Here is a 17,936-nt window from a genome sequence, read left to right as displayed (position 1 = left end):
TGAGGAACATCAGCACAAGTCTGCCTCCCCTAGCATGCTGACCTCCATATACAGGAATGTTACCATTGCTGAGGGTGCCCTTGTTCGTTTTATTATGTGGTTTCCTCTGCTAACCATGTAAACCATAACAGCTGGGTTTATGCCTTTAGGACTATGGGCCCTCCCCAACCCCCCCCAAAGCTATTGTGAAGCTATCAAGTTGTCTCAGGAGCCCAGGAACAGTAAAGCTATCACTACTGTTCTCAGTGTGGGACCTAACAGCAAAAAGGCTCCATCACCATAACCGGAAACTACTGAGCCTTGTGGTACATTGCTGATTCACATTTCATGACACTGCTAAGCAAACTCTACCTAGAAGTCTCCACAACTCTGCTTATAGTGCTATATAACCCTGAGTTTGGGTCAGATTCTTTTGAGATAAGCTGTCGTCATTCACAAACAACTGCACTAAGGCAAGCAAGTTACTGATAGGTATACCACAAACTGGCTGAGCTGTATCTTGCAACTGGGATCAACCAGACAACTTCCTCACAGTTTGCTCCCATTTATTTAAGCTGCTTGTGCGTGCTTAGCCATCAGCAATGCTTTTACTGCTGTTCCAGCATCACTCTGACGTCAGCACTTTGATTTGATTTTCTGTCACTGTTCCTGCAGATTAAATTTCAACCAGTGACCCATGGCTTGATAACTCATTAGCAAATCCCTCTGAGCCATCTAGTCCTTTGCTTCCGTGACAGTTAAGTCTGCATTGGACACACTCCTGAAGACTCCTGAAATCAGCACCGCCCCATGTGAAAGCTCAGTCAGACTCAGTGCTGCTGCAAAATCCTACGGGGACCCATGCCCAGCTGCATGTTTTCAATGACAAAACACTAACAATTCCTATTATGAGTTCCTTGGGTCTTCTCAAGTCATTGAGGTTGTTTAAAAACTCCTCCATGGGCAGTCAAAGCTTTCCCTTCCCTCCCCTTCCCTCAGCCCTTGATCTATAGGAGAAGTATTCTGACTTCTCGGTGAAGCCTTAAAACAGGATATTCTTACTCCTTATGCTGTTCAGCATCATTATTGTAAGCAGGCAGACTAAAGCACCTGGCATAATGCTTTTACAGCTTTCCTTTGCTGTGATACATGAATATAAAAGTCTTGGCAGGCAGTGGGAATGGAGAAGCTGCTTTAGATCATGCTCTGGAGGTCACAGACCCCAACTCTCACTTTTGCAGTTGAGTAGGACAGGATGCAGGTTGCCCTGAGTTATCCCACTCATGGGCAAGTGTCTTGAGTTCAGCTTTTGCTATGGCCAGCTTTAGGTTATGTTGACCAGAAGGTTAATAGTGAGGATAAAGCCATTGCTCTGTTTTACTTCCTCCATGCATCATGAAACCTCTTGCATTTAACCTAGATTATCAGTGTCTTTGAGCAAGAAATTGTATTTCATGCATTCCAGAGCTATAGCACCCTTCTAACTCTTCTTAAACTGCCAGTTATACAAGTATCTAGGCTGCAACATATCAAAATCTTAACAAATCCTCTTCCCCCAACCTAAGAAAATCTTGGCAGATGCTGAACTGAGGCTGATTTTTGTATCCAGCAGGTAGAGCACAGCCTCAAGGACTCCAGTCAAGCCAGAGATTTGACCTCCCAGTCCCACATTCTCTTTTCACCTCAACACTTCACTCCAAAAGTCAACTTCATTGATTTCAGTAGGGAGACATTTGATTTACACCAGGCCTAGAAGAGAATATGGCCATGATTCTTCAGTGCCTTTAAAAGCCAAGAGCGCAGCAGAAGCCAATTGTGTCTGACACGAAGCTGTTGCACACCCAGTGTGGAATCTGCACAACTCCATAAACCAGCAGTGGTCTAAATAAAAACTTCAAACAAGACATTCTGGCATTGTCCAGAAACAAAGAAGATAAATAGCTGGGAGCTGCCAAGTTGTGAAGGAAGAACTGCTTGACCGCTGGACAGAGAGCAAAGTTAGAGGCAGAAATTAGGCAGGGTGCTGGGAGGCTTGTAACACTCCCAAAGAAACAAACGGGTCATAGCATTTCATTTGATTAATTCATCACCGGTCCAAAAGACTTTGTACGGAGCCTCAGGCAATGCAATAAACATACAATCATTAAGAGAGGAAATAAAAGATTGGTTGGATGGCAAATACTCCAGCTCCCTCTGCCACTACAGCTTCCCTTTTGTTTCTTGTCTCTTTGGTCAGTGCAAACATTGGAAGCGCACAGTAAACAAGTGGTAGCATTAAACCCACAACAACAGCAACAAAAATCACTGTAGTTCAAATGCTTTGTTCAAAACACTTTCCAGAAAAGCTTTGACTTACTTTCCCCATAATTTTTGTTATCCTTCAACAGCCCATTCCTCTAGGAAACGCCATTGGCAGAATGGAGAAACAGTCATGCTTGCTTGGCCTCCTCTCCCCAGGACTGGCAGAAGATTTAGTGGAAAACAACAAAAAGGCTGTTTATCTTAAGGGGGGCAGATAATGCTTTTGAAGGTAATTTCAGTAGTTTTGGTTGTACTCCTAAGCATTCAGGGGGCCAAACAGCTGTTTTGATGTAACTTAATTTTATTTGCAAATAATAGTGTTCCGTAAAGCTTCGATACTGACTTTTATAGGCCAGAGGGTACAAACATTGACCCCGTAAGTGTACAGCACCTGTCGCTCACCATAGGACACAGCAGAAAGGCACAGCCCCCTTACTGACACTGTGGCTGGCAAACTTTTGGAGTTGCTTGAAGCTATGTAGGAGCCTGGGGCATCTGAGGAAACCACAGCAAAGGCAGAGCTGGGGAAAGGGAGGGTGACTAATACTGCATACATCCTCAGTGAGGGAACTTCATGTCTGGCTCTTCTCCCATCCACTTCAAGCACTGCCATTGCTCCCAAGCTGCATTCGCTGGGCATTAATGTGTATCAGACCTCACTGTGGTCTGATAAAAGCAGAAATTGCTTTTATCCCCTTTTCTCAGGCAGGAACTGAGGTTTACTGCAACTTACTTAAGACAGTTTTCTGCAGACACATGAGAAAACTATGATATGGAAGACGAGTCTCCAACCTTTTGACCATGCATCAGCCTGCCTCTCATTTGTGCACACAATGCCATATGGCACCTAGGTCCTGTTGAATCAAATACCACTACTGAAGAAACCAAGGTGACTTAAACGTGAGTTTGAATTGGTATCTAATGAACTTCATTCATTATTTGATTTTCAATTTTCTTCCATTCTTCCAGTATGTAAAGATGCATCCATGTGTACATATATGCAAGACCCAGCCAGTAGAGACATTGATTTTGTCTCTAAGTTGGTCAGATGAGGAAGTGGTCATCGAATATAGTGTTGGATTACTGTTTCCTCTGTTACTGAGATAATTTGTTCACTACAGAATAAAGAACAACTCTGTCATTCTGGAGTTATTAAAAATAACCTGGAAAGTATTATTGTACAAAAACGAGAAAAGTTTGTTTAATGAGGCAGTTGGGTAACCCCATTTACCTGCATTTTCCACAATAACAAATATGCTCACCTACTACTGAAAAACAGACACTTTCTCAGTGTAAAATTGGCTGATTAAGGCTTCAAGATAATGGTCCAGAACTGTATATGCTGTTCCTTAAAAAAATAAACCAAACACCCCCCTCAAATCAAAACAAAACTCATGGTGCCTTTGAGAGTATTTCACCATGTTTGGTTTTGCTCATAGCAAGCCCTGTTTTAAATCACACTAATGCATTTGACTTCTGAGAGAGGATGAACCAGAGATTTATTCAATGCTGTGTGGTAACGGCCTATTCCAGCAGGAATCTGAGGGGAGTTTTGTCAGAGAAGAAATCTCATCTGGATAGATAACACTCCTCAGCAGGGCATAGTTACTTATATGTGTGTTTGTACCGACATCAGATGCTGTTCATCTGTTTGATTGTCACTTCTCCTCCCTTCCTCCAGTATTCCTCCTACTCTTCTTTTGGAAGGTTTAATCACCCAGTGTGAGGCTTTTTAACTGGAACAAGGGAACTTTTAAGATAAAGACATTGGAAAAAAACTTCAAACAAGTACAGTGCACATCCATGCATTTACTAAGTGCAACTTGAGTATGTACACATTCATGACACAGCCTCTCTTATCCCACTTAAGTCATAGGACCAAACACTACTCACTGCATGATGCTCATCCTCCATCTAAAGCTGGTACTTATTTCTTCAGAGTTAAACTAGCACCATACAAACCAGCTGAGGAGGAAAGGTCAAATCAGAAGAAATTAATTTGTGACGGTTGGATGTTGAAAGAGGAAGGCATGGGGGGCTTGTAGGTAAGTTAAGCATTAATTTGTAAAGCATGTTTGTCATGCTAACTATCCAGCATTCAGCGACTGTTGATTATTACCTTCCTAATAGCTGCATATGATTAACTTCATATTCCTGTAAATTTACTGTGCACGGTGTCTATGCTGTATCTGATGAAACTCATGTACTTATTAGCTGATTTTTGAGCCATGATGCCTATATGCAAGCAAGGCAATCTTTGCCTGTATAATCATCTTTAGGAAAAAAAAAAAACAACAACCAAGAGATAGAAATACCACAAGGATGAGATAGCAGAGACCTTGATTAGTCTCATTACAAAGGCAGGCAGAAATAGAGTCCTGCATATAGTGACTTTTGACCTCTGCTTCACCCCCAGGTACACCCTTGGCCTGCAATGGTTGTAACTAGGACATAGAACCATAGAGCAGTTAGAGTTGGAAACAACTTTAAGATCATCTAGTTCGAAACCCCTGCCATGGGCAGGGACGCCTCACCGACCATGTCCCCAAAGGCTCTATCCAGCCTGGCTTTGAACACTGCCAAGGGTGGAGCATTTACCACTTCTTTGGGCAACCTGTGCCAGTGCCTCACCACCCATACAGTAAAGAACTTGTTCCTTGTACCTAACCTGAACTTCCCTTGTTTTGGTTTGAGCCCATCACCCCTTGTCCTGTCACTACAGCCCTGATGAAGGTTCCCTCTCTGGCATCCTTATAGGCTCCCTTCAGACACCAGAAGGCTGCTATGAGGTCTTCACACAACCTTCTCTTCTCCAACCTGAACAGCCCCACAGGTCGTATACACAAATTGCCATCCTGTCTATGCACTTCAAAATGTTAAGCTTTTACTCATTTGCCCACCTAAGGAAATAAGGAAGAAGTAACCATTCCTGCTTCTTCCCAAGGAACAAGCTATGTCATCAAGGCTGCTCATCAGAAACACAAGTCTCTTCTTCAGCATCATATATGAGGCCAAAGCAGGCAGATATATGACAAAGAAATGTGGAGTTTATGCTACAAAGACCTCTGTAAAACAGAGCTCTGCTCTCCATCTCCCCAACCCAGCTGTGGCACCAATCTGTGGCCTCTCCCTGGGTCCCTCACCTGAGGCTTTAGTAACTACTAGAGAGCAGACGAAAGGATCATCCATCCAGCTGTGTGCAGTGCCTCAGGTCACAGAGTGCCGGAGGCGCCTCAACCATGTTTTGCAAATCCATGAGGCATACCTCTGGAAGGATGGAGTCAGCCAAGTCAGTGTTTGGTGCTCACAACTTGAAAGTTCGGTTTAAGATGTGCCCAAGTGAAGCTACGACTATGGCAAGGCAGGATCTGAAACGCTTATTCTTGTATCCTTCCCTATAGGCCAGACTGATGCCACTGGACTAGTCTTCTGCATCAGCCAAATAGGAAAGCAGTGTTTAATTAGTTTTAATTAATTAGTCTTTCTAAATGCAGGAGGATTAGGTGAGCACAATGAAACTTACAAAAATAGCAATTTCAGAAAAATGCAAAAGCAACAGTTCATAGGGATTGGATGGGAAGGAAGGTGGGAAGAATTATTAATTAGCATTTATTAAAAGGACTCCAGTTTCTCCACGACAATGGTGGAGAAACAGGCAGTGCACTAGGGGAATAGCCATATGCATTAACACTGCACGTTTAACCCCAAGAGGTCCCAAGAGACTTAAAATGAGCTAAAGCTCAAAAGGTCCCCACTAATGAATGGCCAGTGATAGTCCAGTATAGGGAATGGACATTGCTATGAACAACCAAGGTGGATGGTGGCACTCTCTTAATGGGATCCTTCACAGATTGATACAGATTTCCTGTGCCAGAACTGCAGGCAGCTTCTCCCAAAAGTAAGAGGGACAACTCTTCCCTTCACATACTAAACTTTCTGGATTATGAAATCATACATAGGCTTTAAGGTTACATGGAAGAACTGTTTTCTACCATATGCATGACCACTACGTAGAACCAGAGAACTGTGATCTTTTCAGAAATGACTAGTACTACACAGATAGTAATAACAAAAATAACAATACAATGGCATCGGCACCAGCACACTACACTGAAAAGAAACTGTAACACCTGAATACCAAAGAGCACTAAATGGTTCTCTCATCACTCTTTCTCACACATATTTCTACTGAGTGTGGATGGGTTTTGCTTCATATTTCATCTCCAGCAACATATAATGAAGCTGCAAATGGCATTACTGATCATACCAAAATGCCCATGCACTAAAAATAACACTGAAATTGTGATATAAATCTATTTTCAGCTTTCATCTGAATATTCAGGATGTCTCCTCTTATCTCTGTTATGTATTATTTTTATATTGTGAAAGATGACAAATACAGAATGTCAAGAGCAATCAAGCTATGGAAATTGCCTCCTGGGACAGAGCTGTATTTTCTCATAGGGCTTTTTTTCTTTTATTTTTACGATTAGCCAATGCAGTTTAGCCACCTCAAGAAAATGCAAGGTTAATTAGGAGAAAGAAGGTCAAGGTTATCATGGAAATATTTCATCCTTCCTCAGTGGGAACCGGTTAATAGTTATGGCTAGACTGAAGTGCAGACCTCTGTTGGGAATCCCAGTGAAGGTCAAAGGCAGATTGGCAAAAAAGCTGCACTGAGATCTTAGAGAGTCCTGAGCAGACAGATGTTCCTAAGCTTTAATGAGCAGTCTTGGCTCCAGGCCTTTCTTGGCAGAGTTTAGTTTTAGTATTTTCCCTTGTAGTGCAAGGTATGGCTCTGGTTAGCTAGCTCTGCTTAGCTAACGGCTGATGATTTTTCCATCTAAATAATAGCTTGACAATGAAGAAGCCAGTTCATGATCTGTGACTTGATGGATTAGGTTATGGGGAACAATGTGCAGTTGTAATCATGAAAAGTAAAAAATAAATAAAAATAATTTTCGTTTTAAATGAGAACCAATTTAAACACCAAATCTGATGGAGTTCCTAATGAAAGTTCTACCACTCCACCTTATGTTTTTATCATCACAGACAATAAACTGAAGGAAAATAACATCAAATGGACCTTTTCTTTACTAATTCTATTTTGAAGCCAGCATGGTGGGGATCATACCCCTACTTTGAAAACTCATTTGGGTTCAGCAGTTCTGAAAATTTTGTCTGAACAATTTGTTACACCAATGTAAAATGTATTAAATTGGGAAATACGTTCAGAAAGCAAAAAAGCTACAAATCCAAATGTTATCAAACTGTGAAATCAGCAACTTCCACTAAAAAGCTGAGAAATATGCTTGCTGAAAATTTCGAAGACTTTTAACCCTTGTCAGTTAGGCACAACTTCCAATGTGGTGCAATAGGCACCACAACACTTGGTAGAGAATAGTTCTGTTCTCTATCAGGCATGCAGCAATCCTGGTAAAACCTGTGACTGAATTCAGTCTCTTCTGGTGTTTCCAGGTGTCACAATTGGTCTGATACAATATAGTACCATGAAAGTGAGTATTTTCATGGCTCTCATTTTAGACTTGCCACAGTCCAGATTCTGCTCTCAGTGAAGGAAATGGAAATGTCTAGGTGGCTTAAGTATGAACAGTCTTTGTATCTCAATCAGTTACAAGCCAATAAAAAACTTAAAAGCCTTGCATTGACAGGTTATACAAATTCTCTGCTGCCTTTGTGTTCTCAGATGATTCTCTTTTCATTTTTCAGGCTATGAACTACATCTCTTTGTAGGTCTTTTTTAGCACATCAGTATCTCATCCACCACAAGCTGGTGCAGTAAAGCTCACCCTTTTCCAGAGCGGAGTGTGAAATCTAGCTTGATAAATATCTGATGGTGCAGGAGCTCTGGGCTTGCTCCCAAGCTAAATTCATTTATATTTCAGTGAAACACCTGCCTCTGTGTTATCACAACAGCAGTTCCCTATTGTAAAGTACAATGCAGTCTCTCAGACACGAGTCAGATTCCCTTCTTTTTTCCCCTCTGGAGGAGAGGAACAGATGTCCTTAGGAATCTAAAGGAGCTTTTTCCCTCCTCATCTACTAAGCTTATATATCTAAGTCATGAGTCTCAAAACTTTTCAGTCAATTGTTGAGGGTTTATTGTTTCCATGACACCAGTCCCTTCCCACGGCCAGGAATGATTACTTTACATAACACCTGCTGGCTGGAAGCGACAGATTTACACTAAGATCATACCTAGGGTCTCCATACATTCAGCCCAACTACCATCATGATGGGTCCCTCTGGATCAGCAGTACACCACACCAGTCATGGGACACCAACCCAGCTCCACATCTTCCCACATGTCTGGTCCACGCCATCAACAAATGGCTTTTGAGCATTCTGTGGGCCACAGCAGACTCTCTGCTCAACAATATGGCTGTTCTTCCAAAGGTTAGGCAATGACTACCATCCCATGATATTAGACACCAGTAACAGATACGCCTACCTTGCCAACAGGGTTTACAATTGCTGCTGCTGCAAATTGCAATGGTGATATTTTTGGAGGAAGCACAACAAGCTATGAGAGATAAGCAAAGGCTGGACAAAAGTTTAGAAAAAAACTGTGTAACAGCTCAAGGACTTTAAGAGGTTTTGGCTTAATGATAGCTTAACGCATGTCCTGGGTTCAGCTATAGCGGTTGTTTTTAATCCTTCTTAGTAGCTGGTGCAGTGCTGTGTTTTTGACTTTCAGCCTGGGAGCAACACTGATAACACTGATGTTTTTAGTTGTTGCTAAGTAATGTTTACTCTGACCAAAGACTTTCTCAGTCTCCTGCTCTGCCAGGGAGGAGGGGAAGCCAGGAGGAAGCACAGACAGGACACATGCCCAATACATAAACTGGTGGCAGTTACCTGGAAGGGCTAGATCACTGCTTAGGTCGGGCTGGGTATTGGTTGGTGGGTGGTAAGCAGTTGTATTCTCTTCCCTTGTTATTTCTCTTATCATTATCATTATTGGTGGCAGCAGCAGTGGTTCTGTGTTATACGTTAGCTACTGAACTGTTCTTATCTCAACCTGTGGGAATGACATTCTTTTGATTCTCCTCTCCCTCGGGGGGACGGGGGGGGAGTGGAAGAAAGGGAGGGAGGGAGGGAGCAGCTGCATGGTTCTGAGTTACCGACTGGGCTTACACCACAACAACGCATGACCAATGTTCTTGTCAATCTCCCCAAAGTTTGGATGAAGAATGAGAGTCAAATACAAAAAGCCAGAGAAGTTACTGGCTCAAAAATATTTGCTGTAAATGAGAAGAACCTCTTGTTCAGCATTACAATTTAAATGCAAAAAGGTAAAATAGAATAAAGTAGCCCTTACCTGAAGAGGCTGAAGAATCATAAGTAGTTCTATCCTTTCTATTTGTCCTGAAGGGCTGAATGTCCTTTTCCCTGTAGGTTCCAAACCCTTCAAAGCTTCTTCTTTTATTCCCACTTGAATCATTGTCCCGCTTCTCACTTGAGGAATTCATTTCACCAAACACATCCAGGGACTCTGACCTTCCATTACTCTCAGTATTACCAGAGTATCTCTTTGTGCAAGAGTCAATGGGATCATTGCTTAAGTCGTTTTTATCTTTACTTTGTGTCCACTGCTGGGCATCAGAAAGTGATAACGTAGACAGTGTATCCACTTCAAAGTTACTCTTTGAGCCTTTATGTCCGGTTTCACAATGTTGGTGCTTCTGCTTCTCCTTATGCTTGCTTTTCTCACTCAGCAAGGAGAGGTCTTTATCTGAGCCACTCAGCCTTTCACTGATAGCATGGCTAGAGAAGCCAGTGGGCTTGCTAGAAAAGAGACCACTCAGATCTTCATGAGTTCCCAATATCCGCTCATCCTTATGCTTGTGCTTATGTTTGTGTTTCCTTTTGTGAAGTCGGCCACTTGAAAGGCTTGTTCCTCCAACCTTTGGAGGAGCCAAAGAGGACTGCATGTCTCCAAGGCCCATTCCCACAGGTGTTTGCAGGTGTACTCCGTGTTTCACTTTATGCTTGGCAGTGGTGGACATCTTCATATGAGAGCTTGCATGGAACTGTGGTGGGGGCACGGTTGGTCTCATAAATGGGGAAGCCGCTCCGAGCGTGTGAGACAGGTACAAAGGAGCTGGATACTGACCATAGTAACCAAGATTCATCATAGGCATTGATGTGTAAGGCATTCCATAGGGTGCATAGTAACTCCCACTGGGAATAGGGTAACCGAACCCTTGTAAAAAAGGCACCTTTGTCATGGTGTCATTGGTTTTGGCAGGTCTACCACGCTTCTTCTTAGACTTCATGTCAGAGGTCCTGCGAAGATAGAGCAATGGGTCATACTGGATATATGGCACAGGGTAGTAGTGATCAAAATTAATCCTGAAGATGCTGGGATATGGATTTTCATGATAAAATGTGTAACTTCTATGGGAAATCCTGAACACTTGAAACTTATTGATCAGTTCCTCAAGGTCTGACAGAAACTGGAGATCGTCTCTGTTCTGCAGGCCTTTCCTTTTCCTCTTGTGCTTTGGCTTTTTAATACTCTCATGAGAGAGAAAGTTATCCACAATGAGATGTTTCGGCCGGTGACCATGCCTGTTCTTTGTGCTGGTGTCAGATGGGATAGCCTCTGGATTGTCCAGGGTGCAGAAATCAAAGGAGTATCTCCTGCGGGACTCTGAGCTTTTCTCAGCTTGGTCAGAAGTGCTGTTGTTGTCTGTACCTATCCCACTGTCGCTCGGTATAGTTTCCTCACTGTGAGACTCACTCACTGGAGACAGGGTTACTTCTTTCAGAGAACCTATTTCACAGAGGTGGGAAGGTGAATTAGCCATTAACCTGGGTGGAGACAGCTTCCAATTTCCACTGTGCATTCCTTTCTGTGTTTTTGTAGGAAGAGCACTGATAGGTTGAAGATTTGGCATAGTTTTTAGCTCTGAAAAATTAGTTTCAGTGCTTGCAGGGCTAAGGTTGCCGTTAGTCCCGACTAACTGTGTCGAAAGCGAATGAATAGCTGCTGGTGACGATGCCACAAGTGACTGCAGGTTGGAAGGCACTGCTGGGTTTTCTGGCTGGCTGGAAACAGGCCTTGAGTGCTTGATGGTTGTCTTAGGTTCTTCTGTCTGAGGCTGCAGCTCTGCTCTTGGCTTTCTGCCCCGTTTTTTGCCAATATAGATCGTCCCCCTCTTGCTGACATTGATCTGCTTCCCTAGTCTGGCATCAATGGTCGCTGGCCCAGCACTAGATGGTGGCTGCACTTTTGCCTTCAGAGCTATGCTGCTGGAGCAGGAGGACAAGATTTGATTCAGAATATTCTTCCTCTTAAGGGTCTTCATTTTATTAATGGTCTTGATGGTCTTCTTATCCAAGACCCCAAGCTTCCCAACTTTTTTGTGAAACTTGAATTCATTGATGGGCTTGTCCTCTCCTGGGACCATCTGGGCCAACTTGGCCAGATTCCGTCTCCTTTTCCTTTTCTTTGTTCCTGGAAATTCATGACTGATTGGACTCACTGGGCTGGTGGAGGTCCCCTCATGAATGGTTTCAACAGTGAGCAGAGGCTGTTTCTTTGGTCGTCCTCTTTTTTTCTTGACAGGTGTGATCACAGTAAGACTGTCAGTATTGGTATACAGAGGGCTGGATGGTGTGATGGGATAGGCTGAAGGAGGCTCCACCATCAGCTTCTCAGACGTCGTCATGGAGGTTTCCCGAAGGATAGATTTAGGCTTGCTGCAGGTCCATCGCCGCTTAGTCACATGTTTGGGGTGCTGGATCTCAGATAATTTGCCAGCTGTGGGAAGATCTGTGGGTAGGAGAGTGGATGTCAGAGCGACAGGTTTTCTGAGTCTGGTGGCACTGTTGGGGGAAGCTCTGTCAGTGAGCATGCCGCTGTCAATAGTTACTAAGGGGGACTCATTTTCAATCACTTTCCCTGGCTTTGTGGCTCGAAGATCTTTTTTACTTCCTTCTGGTTGAGAGCTAGTCCTGTTTGCTACTTCACTGCTCATAGCAAGTCCACGAGGCAGGCTTTTCTCCTGGATAGCTTTCTCAATAGAAGATTTTGTGGATTGCCTTTTTTTCCTTTTGTGGCCAGATCCATCTGTTGTTGGAGACTTTATTGGGATAGTAATTCGTACATGACTGGCGTCACTTTCACAACTGCTAGCAGAAGTGGGATTCTGCTTCAAGGGTGATGTATCCAACAGACTTTCCATTGAGTAAGACTCCTTTTTCCCTTCCATGCTGTCATGGGATTTGCTGTCAAATGCTTTCTGAGCACTCTTCACCCATTCAATGTCTGTGGTTTGGATCGTTTGACTTAACAAGTCCTTTTTGCTGGACTTCTTCTTTGTACTCCCAGTGGGCTGATCGGGGACCTCCAGCTGCATGCTTCCCTCTGGATCACCAAGTGGCAAAAGCCCACTGCACTCGGAGGCACTGCTGGGCTGGGTGGCCACGCTGATGTTGTTAGGTGATGGGACTGCACTGCAAGTGAGAAGCTCCTTACTACTGGCCGACAACTGCCCCCACGTGCTGCTAGCGCAGGACTTCTTTGCTTGAGATTTGTTGTAAGAAACTCCTGCCTCTGGAGTGGAGGCCTTGGTGGCACTAATTGCTTCTCGACTGGGTTCTGTGTTTATGAAGCAACTCTGAGAAGCAGATCCAGTGTCGGAGCTTGTTGACCAGTCAAGGTGGTGCTGGTTGCTACTTTTCTGCTGGTGCTTTGATTTTAAGGTGTCACTGGTGAAGTCTTTTTGGAGGCCGGGATCGTAGTGCAGAGCAGAATGTTTTTGTGGCCTTTCATAAATCTGGAAGGCAGCAGAAAATAAATAGAAAATAAAATATTAGTTTATCAGTCTATTCATAACCCTGATTGCAGGTCTTTATTTGTACAGCAAATGACAACTCTTCTTAACACATGCCCTTGTAAGGGTTAGGAGCCTTTAGAAAGTTCTTATACTTGACCCAAATTTGTATTTAGATTCATGCATTGTAAACAAGTTTTGTTTTGTTTTCCCACTGTAAAAACAATGGAAATATTTCTACAAAAGCAGAATTGCTAAGGAAACATATTTATTGATTTTTAATTTAAAACAGAAGTAAATTATTTCCTTTCAATGGATGAATGATGCAATTCGGCCTCCTGGTGAGAATCCCTTTTCCCTAAAAAATAATCCCTCACAGAACTTGATGCAAAACAGCAGCAGCTAAGCTTATTGTTGTAAACAAGAAAAAATGAAGAATTATCTCAGAAGTTGTAACAAACGAGGAAAACCTGTGGGTCTACTTCACTATGAATCCAGAAACAGCAAAGATTTACTTGCTAAAATTTCCATGTAGAAGTCATCTCTACAAACCTAGTGCTTAAAATCATATGTATAGGATCGAGTGTGTGAGGCACACTTGGCAGGTTCAAGATTTGCATTACTCTCTTTTCATTTTAATAATCAGCTATTTGCAATGTTGGTAAGAGATATTTTCAATATGATTTCCAATCTAACAGAAGCTCTTCAAGCCGCAGAGGTTACAGTACAGGCAGAATTATACTGAAGGCTCTTACAGAGAAAAAGAAAGTCTACTTTTTCTTCTTGGTGAGCCTTCTTCAGTTAAAGAAACAGCATTTGCTGCAGCTGTAACCTTTTGAAAAGTCTCTGAAAGAAAAAAAATAATATTTATTATTTTTACCTTAGTGAACTGACCTCTTTTACCCATTTGTTTTCTCCTGTTAAATTTAGGAGGATGTTTTGTAAAGCTCTGGATGAAACTGTGCAACTGATTTGTACACCTAGTACTGCAAACAACTGTTGTTAACAAACTGTAATGACACTGACCCAAGTGCCAAATAAATGATGAGACACTTAAAATGTATGCGTAACCAAGGAAAGGACAATAGAAACAACTGCTAAGAGTCTCATGTTTCTGAAAACACCCTGGTACAATAAAGTTTCTACTAGTAGCGTTATGTTAAATCCCTTTTCGAGTTGTTTGCAAAAGAAGCCTTGGGTCAAGAGGGCTGTCAGCATAAGAGGGTTTTGAGCTGGAAAAAGAGGCTACCCTAGTTCAGAGTAACTTCAGAGGAATGTGAAAAGTGCTGAACACCCCCAAGCCCACGGCACATTATTTGGTGACCAGTAAACATACATGTTATTGGCAAATTGATGTTGAGATATCCTTCAAGCATATATAAAAACGGGCATGTGGCTTTTCTGGAATGGGTAATAACAATGAAGCTGTTCTGGTCCATCTTCTGAGGAGTAATCAGGGACTATTAAATCCTGTGGATAGCTCAGCTGCTGTGCACATGGACCAGCCATATTCAGGGAAACCAGAGTTTTCCAGGAATTGTGGAGTGAGAAAATGAAAGCACGCAGCTGTGGTGGAGCTGCAGATGTAGCAGGCAAGCGACACCCGGTTTCTTTAGCCTGAGAAAAGAGCCAAAAGCATAAACAGCCCTTGGGAAATGAATCAGTTGTTCCTCCTCCTCCTGCTCCTTCTCACAGTGGCCTCCCATGAGTGAGCCACACAGTGTGCAGCAGCCATGACCCATGTCGCTGATGCCCTCCTTTGGAAGATGAAGCCCACCCATGTCCACATCCTTGGGATGAGGCCAGGTTGGGTTGGAAGGAATTCAGCAGCACTGACACCGAATTCTGATAGTTGAATGTTATGGTTTTGGTTTTTTTTTTTTAACTGATCAGAAAGCTCATGATCTTCATTCTACCTCAGCCATTTGGGGCTTCTCCTGCTCCCAGCTGCCAGTAGGTCATGGGAGTTAGCTGTGCAGAAGGTGGCCACCCCCTGGTAAGTTCTCACTGGACTGGAAGTGGGTGCCCCTATGCAAGCCCCACATGAAAACATCATCTTCCTGAGGTACCTTGATTTGGAAATGGTCGGCTGAGGTTTCTCATGGCCCCCAGAACTCACACCATGAGCATGGCCAGGCTGTTTCTGCACAGATCCTAGCCTTGGGGCTGCCACTGAAGGAACTCTTTATACCCATGTTATTTCCAAAATGCTGAGCTATGAAACTAAATGACCTGGAAAATTTCATTTGAAAGGAAAAAAATAAAAAAGAAAGAGGTTTGCAGCAGTAAGTGCAAACATCACATGCCAGCAACACCCTGACCCCTCCAAGTGCACCACAGAGAGAGAGATCTCTAGTTTAAAAGGAACAATAATCTCTGCTCTATATTTTAAGGCTATTAATAAGGGCTCAGAACTGCGAGGCCAGCTATATATCAGTGATGAATGCTGACATATTGCTTTGTTCCTCTAGCTTCATTTCCTCAGCCTGCACATTATAAAATGATGATGCAACTTCCAACATATCCCTAATGATAGCCTTGTCATTACTCCAGCAACACAGGCCACCACAACATCTAACTTAAAATTCATGAGAAAGATATGCCTATGTCATCAAAGGTGCCAACTCTGGAGGCATTTAATCACACGGATAAGCACTTAGATTTTAACAGGCATTCAAAAAATGACCAGTCTATAGGATGTCAAAACAGTGTATCTGCCTAAGCACACAACAGTCCAATGAGTTACCCCATGCTAGTTCTTCCAGCATAACATTTACTATTTGCTCTAGCTTGCCAGACATGTCCATATCACTCCAAAGTAATTCTACAGCAACCAGAGATTGTTAGCCTGCAGCAGGGTAGGTTTCACTGGCTGCAATATTAGGAGAGATGGTTTACCTAAAAGTACTATCAAAACAGTTGAAGTAATGCAGCCTAGTGTATTTCGTTCCCTGTACATCTACACCTGGGTTGCTGTCTGATCTCAGAGGTCCTAATGTTGGGCCACAAAGATGATTGGAGGGTTAGAGCACATCTCCTATGAGACAGGCTATTTTAGCCTGAAGAAGAGAAGGCTCTGGGGAGACCTTAGAACAGCTTCCAGTGTCTAAAAGGGACAAGAAGGAATCTGGGGAGGGGCTTTGGATACGGGCCTGTATGGCCAGGACAAGGGGGAACAGCTTTAAACTGCCAGAGGGGAGATTTAGATTAGATTAGACTCTTCATTAGGGACTGTAGTGATAGGACAAGGAGTAATGGGTTAAAAATTAAACAGAGGAAGTTTAGATTGGATATAAGGAGGAAATTCTTTCCTGTAAGGGTGGTGAGGCACTGGAATAAGTTGTCCAGGGAGGTTGTGAATGCTTCACCCGTGGCAGTGTTCAAGGCCAGGTTGGATGAAGCCTTGGGTAATATGGTTTAGAGCAAGGTGTCCCTGCCCATGGCAGGGGGGTTGAAGCTTGATGATCTTAAGGTCCTTTCCAACCCTAACTGTTCTATGATTCTATGGTTCTATAGATATTAGGAAAAAAATCTTCCCTATAAGGGTGGTGAGACACTGGCACCGGTAGTAAAGGCTGCACAGCCAAGAACAGCACCAAGAATAGTGGCCTTTTTCATGAAAACGGAAAGATTTAGCTTTATTTACTTTTCAGTTTATGAGACCCTAAAAATACTTCAAACTTCAATGCGTGCCTCTGTTTGTAGTTTGCCCTTTCATTAAATGGGATTTTCTTTAGCAGCTAGCTATTTTGCACTGGGAGCCTGCTCCTTCTTCTCTTTTGAAACCAGAAGCATAACTGAACCCATGTAATTTTATCACATCTCACCAGACTTGGTCAATATTTCTCTTGACATTCAGTTTACTGGAAGTGCTAAGTGTGTAATGATCCCATCTCCCCTTTAAAGAATATGAAGTATACATAAAGAAGTTAATAGTTTTTGTAACTGCAAGTTCAAGCAGCATGATCTAGCACACGATAAATCTTAGACTAAAAAAAAAATATGCTGAATCCTATTATCAGTTGTATACAGTTTTAATGCCAGACTCATGAGTTTCAGCCCTCAGCTTTGGCAGTAGTGTGCAGAACTATGAGCAGGACACACTACATGCACGAGCAACTGCAGAGCACTGGCCAGAAAGCAGAGGAGGTGGGACTGTGTGTTTACACCTGCCTTGCCAAACCTCTGCAACCTTGCACCTGCAGAAGTGGTTACTCCTTGTAACAGCTTTATTCTGGCATGCAGCCCTTGCAATTGAGAGGATGAGACTGCATCAGTCCCATGATAAGCAGCACCCAGCAGCAGAATCCATCCATCCCTCAGGGACTCTTGACGTTTAACTACTGGATGTCTCACTCTGCCTCCCTGATCCCTTGCCTGAGCGTCTACCTATATTCACATGCTGCTTCCAGTCCCAAAGCAAGAAGTGGCAGGAGATACCAGCAACAAATCAAGAGCTTAGTAAAATAAAATAAAATAAAAATAATATAATTAAAAATAATGATAAAATACATAATTAGAGAAACCCACCACCTGAAAAAAAATCTGACTGCTTCCAGGGGATGAAACACCCTTCTCCAAACACACCTTTCTGAGGAGCTAACATGCATACAGCTTGTCAAGAATCTGGCTTGCAAATCAAAGTCAATACTATAACGCCCCCTCTTTAAATCATTTGCAGATCCATCTGTGTAATGGCTTCTCAAGTGTAATTCCCTATTAAGAGGCTTTATCTGGAGAGATAAGCAGCTGGTTCCCATGTCACTAATTGCTGTCTGCTGTGATTTTAAAACATCTGCACCATTGTGCTCTTCATTTTCATATTCTAATCACTCTGAAACTTGAAAAAGG

The 17,936-nt window shown here is 42.9% G+C and overlaps 1 protein-coding gene across 1 annotated transcript in view; it reads right to left on the bottom strand.

The window, feature by feature from the left end:
• Nucleotides 1-13,088, bottom strand: part of SETBP1 (SET binding protein 1) — a gene marked incomplete at its 5' end in the record, with an annotated part of 84,731 nt that extends 71,643 nt beyond the window's left edge. Inside the window, one exon of the mRNA XM_061349040.1 lies at nt 9,623-13,088. Within this exon, the coding sequence (XP_061205024.1) occupies nt 9,623-13,088 (3,466 nt within the window). The remainder of the gene's footprint in view (nt 1-9,622) is intronic.
• Nucleotides 13,089-17,936: the final 4,848 nt, after the last annotated feature.

The sequence above is a fragment of the Neopsephotus bourkii genome, unplaced genomic scaffold (genome assembly GCF_033783945.1).
Source record: "Neopsephotus bourkii isolate Nb327-2 ecotype Australia unplaced genomic scaffold, CSIRO-AGI_Nbou_v1 NB_382, whole genome shotgun sequence".
In the NCBI taxonomy this organism is placed as follows: domain Eukaryota; kingdom Metazoa; phylum Chordata; class Aves; order Psittaciformes; family Psittacidae; genus Neopsephotus; species Neopsephotus bourkii.
This window is presented reverse-complemented; position numbering and strand designations above follow the sequence as displayed.